General features: G+C 52.8%; 1 protein-coding gene across 1 annotated transcript in view; it reads left to right on the top strand.

Annotated features, from left to right (window-relative positions):
• Positions 1-9406, top strand: part of CUNH4orf50 (chromosome unknown C4orf50 homolog) — a 48344-nt gene that overhangs the window by 20482 nt on the left and 18456 nt on the right. The window contains exons 5-7 of the mRNA XM_019661151.1: positions 1212-1341; positions 2294-2424; positions 3845-6343. Coding sequence (XP_019516696.1) covers positions 1212-1341; positions 2294-2424; positions 3845-6343 — 2760 coding nt within the window. The remainder of the gene's footprint in view (positions 1-1211; positions 1342-2293; positions 2425-3844; positions 6344-9406) is intronic.

Here is a 9406-nt window from a genome sequence, read left to right as displayed (position 1 = left end):
GGGGGTGATACTGGGGGGTGGGGGGAAGGATGGGGGATGGGGGAAGGAGGCCCCATGAGTGTAAGCCAGGGCAGGTGAGGCGTGCTGGGTGGCCCGTGACGGCCATGCTCTGCTGCAGTGCCTGATCTCAGCCCGGGAGCTGACCCTGTAGCCTGAGGCACCCACAGGCGGCCTTGCAAGTCAGAGAGTGCATTTTGGGGGGTCTCCTTGGCAGCTGTGAGCAGGATGGGAAGGCAAGCAGGCGGCTCAGCTAGGAGTCAATGCAGGGTCTGTTGGGAGCAGGTGAGGGCCTGGGGACAGGTGAGGAGGGGATAGGCGGGGCATTACCTGTTCACTTCTGTTTCCCCCTCGCCTAGAACAGCACCTGGCACATCGTAGGAGCTTAATACATGTTTGCCAAATAAATACACTGGTACGTCTGGAACATCTGCCTTTCTGCAGGTTCTGTCTATCCATCCAGCTATCACATATTTGTGAAGCACCTACTGTGTGCCAGGCTAAAGTGAGTGTGCAGACCAAATGAAATCACGTTCCCGTCCTGAAGGACCTCCAGGTCTAGTGGGGGGCAGATGGGAAGCCGGCAGCACCGGTCCGAGCCAGTGAGAGAGAGCCCAGGGCAGGGGGCCTGGAGGAGCTGCCCCCAGCCTGTCCAGGACCGGGGTCAGCGCTGAGTTTTTCTGCCAGCCCTTCTGCACTGGCAGCGGTGTCTCTAAGTAGTGCTGTGGGGGGCGGGAGCTTGGGGAGGTGCCTCGCTCTATACCTGCTTGCCTTGGGGAGAGGCCGAGGCAAGGTGGGCGCCACCCAAGGCACTTGGCTGCAGCACTGGGGACTTGTTGACAGTTGAGGGACAGGACTGCCCAGAGCCCCTGGGCTGGCGCCCACCTCCGTTGGTGGGACACAGAGGGAATAGGAAGCAGAGGGTTCTGGGAGCCTTTCCTGACACGTTAGGGAACCCAGAGGTGTCGTGGCTGGAAGGACAAGCTCCTTGTTGTCTGCAGAACAGAGCCTGGGTGCTATAGGAGGCAGTTTGGCCGTAGGACCAAGAGGACAGCACAGGGCTACATGGCCAGGCCGTGGGCCCTGTGCTCCCGGAGCCTCTGTTTCTCCTGAATTCCCTCCTGGGGTCACTGAGATGGACCCACAGGGACAGGCTTAGAGTGGACTCTCCGTCCTGGGACACTCAACTCTCTTGATTCTGTGTCTTCCCCCAGGACGTCCCGGGCTGTATTCAGGACGAATGGCTGCCCCTGCCCAGGCAGGAGGCGCCGGGAGCCTGCAGAAGCCAAGGTCGGCACGCCTCGCTCCGCCCCGACGGTGCCCCAGGACCAAGCGCCTCAGCAGGTGTGTGGGAGCCGCAGTGCGTGGGGCTTGGGACACCTGCATGGACACCCACCCCTGCGCTGGCGTGCTATGACATTCTGAATGATGCAGGGGTGGGCGCCCCTGCTCTGCAGACAGGAAGCTGAGGCTCAGAAAGGTGGTGTGGCTTGTCCTGTGTCACACAGCTGGCAAACGGGGGGTCAGACTCCAGAATGCCCATGACATTGGTGCCAGCATTGGGCAGTAGGGGGCTCTCAGGAGGAGTTATCTTCGAAGAAGACCCTGTGATGACCACCCCCATCTCCACCCTACCCCAGTGACAGCTCAGGTGCCAGGTCCTGGAGCTGCTGGGACTTAGAAGCCCCTTGTCCTGAACTTGTCCTTGATGGGAGCCTGTGTCTCTGATAATAGTCTCGGGCACAGCTTTCAGGGTCTCTGCTGCAAAAGCCTCTGCAGCCAGGAGCCCCAGAGCAACTGTGTCCACCGGGGTGTCTGTGGTTTACGCACAGTCCTCCAAGGCCAAGGGCAGTTTAAGGATGAGGGGGTCGTTCACACCCAGGGGTGCTGCTGACCAGCGAGGCTGACTTTCCCTTTCTGTCCCGTTTCTGGAGAGCTGAGCTGACAAGTCCAGCGAGGTCAAACTTGCCCTTGGAGAAGGGGCTTGTGGCTGCTGTGTTCACAGCCCGCTGTGTGGGGCTGGGGGCGGGGATTACGCCCCTGATGAGGAAACGGGAAGAGAGAAGTGTGGGTTTTGTTGCCCGTGTGAGCTCTCTGGTCGGCGGAAGTAGCTTCCAGACCCAGGTCCACTGCTCATCAGTGGATGGTCGTTTCCCGTCCCCGAGCCTCAGTTTCCTCACCTGACAGGGTATGGTGATCACCTTAGCGAGCAGTGCCAGGTATTCTGACATTCGGTGGCAATTGCGGGAAAGCTCCTAGCAAGGTCTTACTAACCCTTGGGTGCTGTCCCTTCTAGGCCAGTCCTCCGAGGGGCCCTGCGCCTGGGGTAGCATCGGGGCTGGACCAGGAGGCCCCTCTGTTTCGGTGCCAGACCTGAAGACCACAGCTGAACTCCTGGGAGACCTGACAGGGTCTGACCATGGACAGGTGAGGCCTTTCTGTGTATCCGGGGCTCCAGCTGCCATGTACCACGCTTCACCCTACCGAAGCCTCCAGCCAGCTAGGAGACAGGGGCCATGGTCCCGTTCTGGAGAGGAGGACTCCGGGACTCCGGGAGCTGCTGGGATTCCCGGGCCACGCTGCCCCAGAGCTGGACCCGGAGGTCCCACCTCTCTAGCCAACGCTTCGCCTCATGCTGACCACCGAGGGGCAGAAGCCCGGTTCCAACCAGCCCTGCCTGGTTCACTCTGAGTCACAGCCTTCCTCAGCTTCCGTTTTCCTGTTGCTAAAGGGCAGAGATGTGCTTGACCAGAGCTAAGGTCCGCCAGCCCTGATGTGGGTGGCTCTGTGGTTCTCCACAGAGAGGGCCTCCCGTGTAGCAGGCCCTTCGCGTCCTGCCACGAGCCGCTGTGGGGTGTGCCGTCACACCTAAAGTGGGAAAAGAGCTGAGAGCCAGTTGTGCCATGGGGTCAGGCGGGCTTCTTGGAAAAGCTGGACCCTGGCCGGACCCAGGTGGAGGGGTAGAGTTAGACAGACAGGGAAATAGAGACGGGCAGCGAAAGGGCAGGCTGTGGGGCATGGTGGCCGTGGTTCTATGTGAGCCCAGACCTCGCAGCGAGCTTGCATGAAGCCAGCGTCATCTCCCAGGCCCCTGCCCTCCCTCCCAGCCTGGGTATCTTCTGTGAGCCTACCAGTCCTCCTCTCTGCATAAACGGACTGAATAAAGTTAACATAAAAATATATTCGAAAACATCTCTGAAGCACCTCCTATGTGCCCGGCCCTGCTATAGGCCAGGGTCCCTGCCTTCAGGGAGCAGTCCACACCACACTGCCCGCTGGAACCTTCCATGACACCGGACACATTGCATATCTGTGCTGCCCAGTGTAGTAGCCACGAACCACATGGCGTCCGAGCCCTTGAAAGGGGGCTAGTGCGTCTGCAGAACTGAATGCTAACTCTCATTTCATTGTTTTAAATTAGAAAGGTCCCTTGTGGCCTGTGGCTACCATATGGAACAGGGAGGGGCTATAGGGGGAATTAGGCCACACGTACATAAATGTATGACATGGAGGAGTGGGGGGTGCTGTGGAGAAAATAAAGGGGGGGGTCAATGCACAGAGAGTGGGGGCAGTGGTCAGGGAGGCCTTTTTGAGAAAATAATGTTTGAGATGGGGTGAGAATGAAGCGAGGGGCTGAGCCATGAGGGAATCTGGGGGAAGGACTTTCTGGGCAAAGGAAGAGCAGGTGCAAAGGTCCTGGGGTGGTAACAGGCTTGGTGTGTGAGGAAGGCCTACGTGGCTGGGTGAGGAAGCACCAAGAACGTTAGGAGATGAGGTCGGAGAAGTGGGGAGAGGATAAATGGGAGAAGGGGCTGCTTCACACCTTATCTTCTCTCCCCATCCCCAGCTTCCTCTGGCTGAGCCCAGCGTGCACGACCAGAGCCTTCTCCTCATCTGTGGCGGCCCCCCGGGCCCGTGCGTGGACGACTCACTCCTCCCCTTGGAGCTGGCCTGGATGATGGAGCAGAGGCTAGCAGCCGCTCCGGCTCAGGAGTCCTTCCTCCTAGTGCAGACATCCGCACTCCCTCCACGGGGGCCTGCCAGGGACCCAGCCCCTCTACTGCTCCAGGAAGCTTCCCCAGAACTCCAAACCCAACTGGTGCTGGACACCAGGTCCTCGCCTGCTCCCAGAGCCGTAGGACAGCCCTGCCGAGGTCATCACCAGGCAAGGAGCCTCGAAGCCCCCCTCTGCCGGGAGTCCCCACAGGTTTCTAATCACCAATTTCCCAAGAGAGGGCCCAGTGGCCCAAACGACGCTTGGAAGGCGGCAGGAGAAGTCCCAGGGTGGACATCCGAGGGGTGGGGGCCGAGGAGGACATGGGGCAGGAAGAAGGAAGAACTCGGTGACAAGTCCCAGCTACATCAGGGAAACGGTGAGAACCTGAGCTTGGAGGACGGTGTCGGCGCCCAGAACGACGTGCGGCCTGAGCGCGGGGCTTCAGGAGCCCAGGCCGCTGCGTCCTGCCCGTGGCCCGGGCCAGAGACTCCCCTGCCCTTTCTGCAGGGGGAGGCCTCCCTGTCAACAGAGGGTCTCGAATTCCTGAGCAGGAGGGGGCGGCCCGAAGGGCATATCTGGGTCCTCCTGGGAGGGCTTTCATCCGCAGAGGAGGAAGGAATCCTCCCAGCCGCCTTCTTCGGGGCTCACGGCACCAAAGGGCCACCTCCAGCAGGCGCCCAGCTCCTTACAGAGATGGGCAGAGCCATCAGGACAGTTCAGGGCACGGAGGGAAACCACATGTGGCCTGGAAACTCTCTGCTTCTGCACGAGGAAAGCCCTGGGGGCGAAGGGCAAGGAGAGGAGGAGGTGAAGGCATTGCATCTGCAAGGGTCCAGACCAGACGACAGGAAGGTCCCAGAGGAGCCTGGCCCCAAGGGACATGAGGCCAAGGCAATGCTTTCCCTGATGGAAGAGAGAGGTTTGCCACCGTTCTTCAGAGCGGCCCTCTCACCCGAGGGGGCTGAACCCACCGGTCTCGCATGGGCTCCACAAAAAGCACACGACGGGTCTGCCCTCACAATAGACACATTTGAAAAGGAGATGGAGGCTTGTTTCCAGCAGCTGTCCATCCTGAAGCTTGGGAGTGGGGCTTGTGGACAGGAAGCTTCCACGTTGGTGGGAGAGAACTGGAACTTTGCTCGGAGATGGCACGGCTGCCCGGAGCATGTGTATCCCCGGCAGGTCTCGGCAAACCAGGGTTTGGATACATGTCCTGCCGAGGAAGCAGACCCCAAGGAGAATCGTGAAGATGTGAAGCTGGGAGAGGCTGAGCCCCTGGGAGCTGACGAAGTTCTTCCGTGGATGGTGCCTGGTTTGGAGGCCCTGAGCCTGGGCCCGGAGGGGTCCCCCGAGCTTGGCCGGCTCTCTCAGCCAGCGAGAGCCTTCGAGGGAGCCAGGGGAAGGTTTCATCAGCTCATTTCTGGACTGAAGAAGGAGAGAAGCAAGGTTTTACATGCCAACGCCAAACTTCAGAGAGACCAAGATAGATGCCATAAAAAAATACGCGCCCTCGAAAAAGAGAGGGCGAGAAATGTGAACAAAATCTCTACACTGGAGCAGGACAACAGCATGCTCTTGGGAGACATCTCGCACTTAAAGAGGGAACTGGACCAATATTTGCAGGCCATCTCTGATCTTGAGGACTGCAACGAGAAAAGTTACCATAAAATTTCTGAGCTCGAAGAGGAAAGCGAAAAACTGAAAGGGCACGTGGGCCAGCTCCAGAAAGCCATGTCTGAGAGCTCCAGAAAATCCAAAGTCGTGATGGAGGCCGTCACACAGGAAAACGGGGAGCTCAAGGCGCTGATTTCAGAGCTCGGGGTCAGTTACAAAGAGCTGATCAGGGACATCGCGCTGGGAATAGAAGATATGATCCGGGCCTTACGGGGAGAGAACGAACACCTTCTTCACAGGATCCGAGCCCTGGAGACCGAAGTTGTGCTGGGGATGAGCCGCGGGGTGGGGCGTTTGGGGCAAGCAGAGGAGCGCCCCCAGGGGAGAAGCACGGCGGCAGTGCACAGGGCGGATGGCGTAGAAGTGGGGGTACAGACGACTCAGCTTCCAGAGCCACTGACTGCAGGAAGCCACTGGCCGCCCTGGGAGGAGGAAATGGGCCCTGCTGGAGGGCGGATGGGACCTTCCTTCGGCCTGGAGAATTCCAGAAGCTGTGCTGATTCTACTGCTCCATCGTCGGCTGGGAGAGAGGGTGACGTGTCCAGTGCTCTCCAAGGAAACATCGACGCAGGACAAGTAAAAGCAGCACATTTGGAAAAAGAGGAGAGAAGACCGTGGTGTTCTGCGGACATCTCTGAGGTGCCAGCTCTGAGGTCGCTGAGCAACGGCCCCCAGGTAGGCTTACGCTGCAGAGCTGCTTCCTCCTCATCTTGTTCACTTTCTAGGGGGCTGACCGCCCCGGTCACGCAGCAATCCTCCAGCAGTTCCTTGAGGGAGGCACAGGCGCCATCTCCAGGTATCGGATGTGAAAACGTAGGCGCAGAAAAGCGAAGGGACTTGACCAAAGTCACACGGCAAGGAGGGTTGGAGCTGGGCCTCGCACCCGGGCGGCCTGGCTCCTGAGTCTCCGTTCTCCCCCAGGACCTCAGAGGCGAGCCTGCCCCTCTGCTTAGGCCATTCACACTGGTGTCTGGTGGGACGTGCAGGGGTGTTTACATTTTAAGATCAGAGCCTGTATTTTCAGATCGAGGAGCTTTCAAGCTGCCCAAGTGGTAATTCTGCCCTTTGGGGCTTGGCAGGTGCCAGGGACAGAGCAGTGGGCCTTAGGCCCCCATCCAGCAGGGTTCGAATCCAGCTCTGTACTTACTAATGTGTGACTTTGAGCCAAGATACAGACTTAGGAGTCATGTTCCTCATCTGTGGGCAATACTCAATTTCTAGGACTCCTAGGATAGAAAGCTCATCTTCTTGTGGTGGTCTTGTGTGTTCGTAGGATATTTAGTGTTGAGCCCCTGTATTCATCTTATTCATTCTCTCTCTCCCTCTGTCCCCTCTTTCCTTCTTCTCTCTCTCTCTCTCTCTCTCTCTCTCTCTCTCTCTCTCTCTCTCTCTCTCTCTCTCTCTCTAGCTCTAGCTCTCTCCCTGAGCAATTTTATGAGTCATTTCAAAAGATCATCTTTTGGTTTTGCTGATTTTCTTTGTTATAGATCTGCATTTTATTTCATTGTTTTCTGCTTATATCTTCATTGTTCCCTTTCTTCCACTTTCTTTTGGTTTAACTGGATGTTCCTTTTCTTGCTTCTTGTGTCGAAAGCTTAGATCTCCAATTCTTGAACTGTTCTCCTTTTGTAACCTATGCACTTGCCTCTCAGCACCATTTCAGCGGCATCTCACACACGGTGGGATGTTGTACTTTCCATGCCTGTTAGGTTCCAAGTAGCTTCTAATTTCTGCTGTGATTTCCTCCTTGACCCACAGGTTACTTAGAAGCCTGTTGCTGAATTTTCAAGCACCTGTGAAATGTTTTAGTTTTAGTTTTGTTATTGATTTCTAGTTTTATTTCACTGCTGTCAGAAAACATACACTATACTATCGTAAGGTTTTAACATTTGCTGAGATGCGGTTTATTGGCCAGATGGTGGTCTATTTTGGTACATATCCTACGTGCCCCGTAAAGAATGAATATCCTGTGGTTCTTGAGTATTGGGTGGTTCATTGTGCTAATCGTAGCTTCTGTATCTTTCCTGGTGTGTTGTAATTTGTTTTGTCATTTACCCAGATGCTTTTCGAAACCTCCCACTCTGAGTGTGCACTTGTGTTTTTCTTCTTTGAGTTATGTTAGTTTTGATTTATATATTTGAAATTATTTATGAGATATAGACAAATTTAGGATTATAATGTAGTCCTGCTGAATCGACTCTTTTGCCATGATGAAATATCTCTCATCTCTCACACTTTTTGCCCTAAAGCCTACTTTGTCTGATATTAAAGTAGTCACATCAATGTCTTTTTCATTATATTATAATATACTCATACTTACTTATATATGTAATAACACATATTTCAGTATTGTCATGGTATACAATGAAAAACTGTGGTATGCATAGCTTCTATACCATCCATCTTTTTGCTCGCAGCTTATCTGTATCTTTATATTTAAAATATGTCTTTTAGGAACAGCATATATGTGATGATACAATTGTGTTTCTTTCTACCTTACGGGCCAGCTGTTCTAGTCACCTCATCAGTTCTATTTTCTTTCATTCCTCCTTCCCTGCCTTTGGTTTTGTTACTAATAAAACAGTTTCTATTCCTTTTTCTTCTGCACTAGCTTACTCTATTATACATCTTAGAATCATTCTTTTAAAGGTTACCCTAAAAATTCCACAATGTAGCTATCAATTATTAAAATTTACCTTAAATCAGGACTTTTACCATGTTGCCATAATGCAAAAATCCTTTAATAGTTTTTCTTTTATTCCCTTTCTTCTCTTTATTTCTTATTTTTGTCATGCATATCACTTCTTATCACTTCTATGTATGATAACCCCTACAAGGCATTGTCATTTTTGTTGCTTTGAACAATCAGTAATCTTTTATATTTACCCAGATCTCTACAGGGTCTGTGCTGTTCATTACTGTCCCTGCTTCTGTGGATGTTGACCTTCTGCCTGACAAGCTTTGCTATTTCTCGTAGTGAGGGTCTTACCAGTGATGAATTCTCTCGTATTTCTTTTTATGAAAACAATTTTCACCTCTACTTTTATACGTTTTTTTTCCCCCCTTTTGGATTTAGAATTTTAGGTAGGTAGATATTTCCCCCCTTTTGGCACTTTGAAGGTCTCGTTTCATTGTCTTCTGGATCCCATAGTTTCTGTTAAAAAAACTGTTTATTTGTTGTCATTGTTTTTTGGGTTTTTTGTTTCTTTGTTTCCCTGTAAGAAGTATGTTGTTTTATCTCTGACTACTTTTATCTTTGGGTTTTGGCAGTGTGACTGTGATGTGCCTGGTGTGGTCTTATTTGTGTTTTTTTCCTGCTTGATTTTTTTCTGAGATTTTTGAAATTGTAGATTCATGTCTTTTATCAGATTTTGTAATTCTTGGCCTTTATTTATTCAAATATGTTGTTCTGTATTATTTTTCTCTCTTGTCCTAGAAATTCATACTTTTTGACTGTATGCCACATCTTTTGAAACTGTTATGTATTTTTCTCTCTTTGTGCATTGGTTTGAGTTTTCTAGTGACCTGTCTTTTTCATTCACTACTCCTGTGTTATGCTGTGTCCTATCTTCTGATAAATCCATCCAGTGGGTTCTCAATTTCATTTATTGCATTTTGCAGGTCTTGAATATCCATTTTATCCCTTTTAAGAGATGCTGAATCTCTATTAAAATACTCCTTTTCACCCATTTTTGTCTGTTTCCTATGATATATATATATATAGAGAGAGAGAGAGAG

Source organism: Hipposideros armiger, unplaced genomic scaffold (genome assembly GCF_001890085.2).
Source record: "Hipposideros armiger isolate ML-2016 unplaced genomic scaffold, ASM189008v1 scaffold_337, whole genome shotgun sequence".
Classification (NCBI taxonomy): Eukaryota; Metazoa; Chordata; class Mammalia; order Chiroptera; family Hipposideridae; genus Hipposideros; species Hipposideros armiger.
This window is presented reverse-complemented; position numbering and strand designations above follow the sequence as displayed.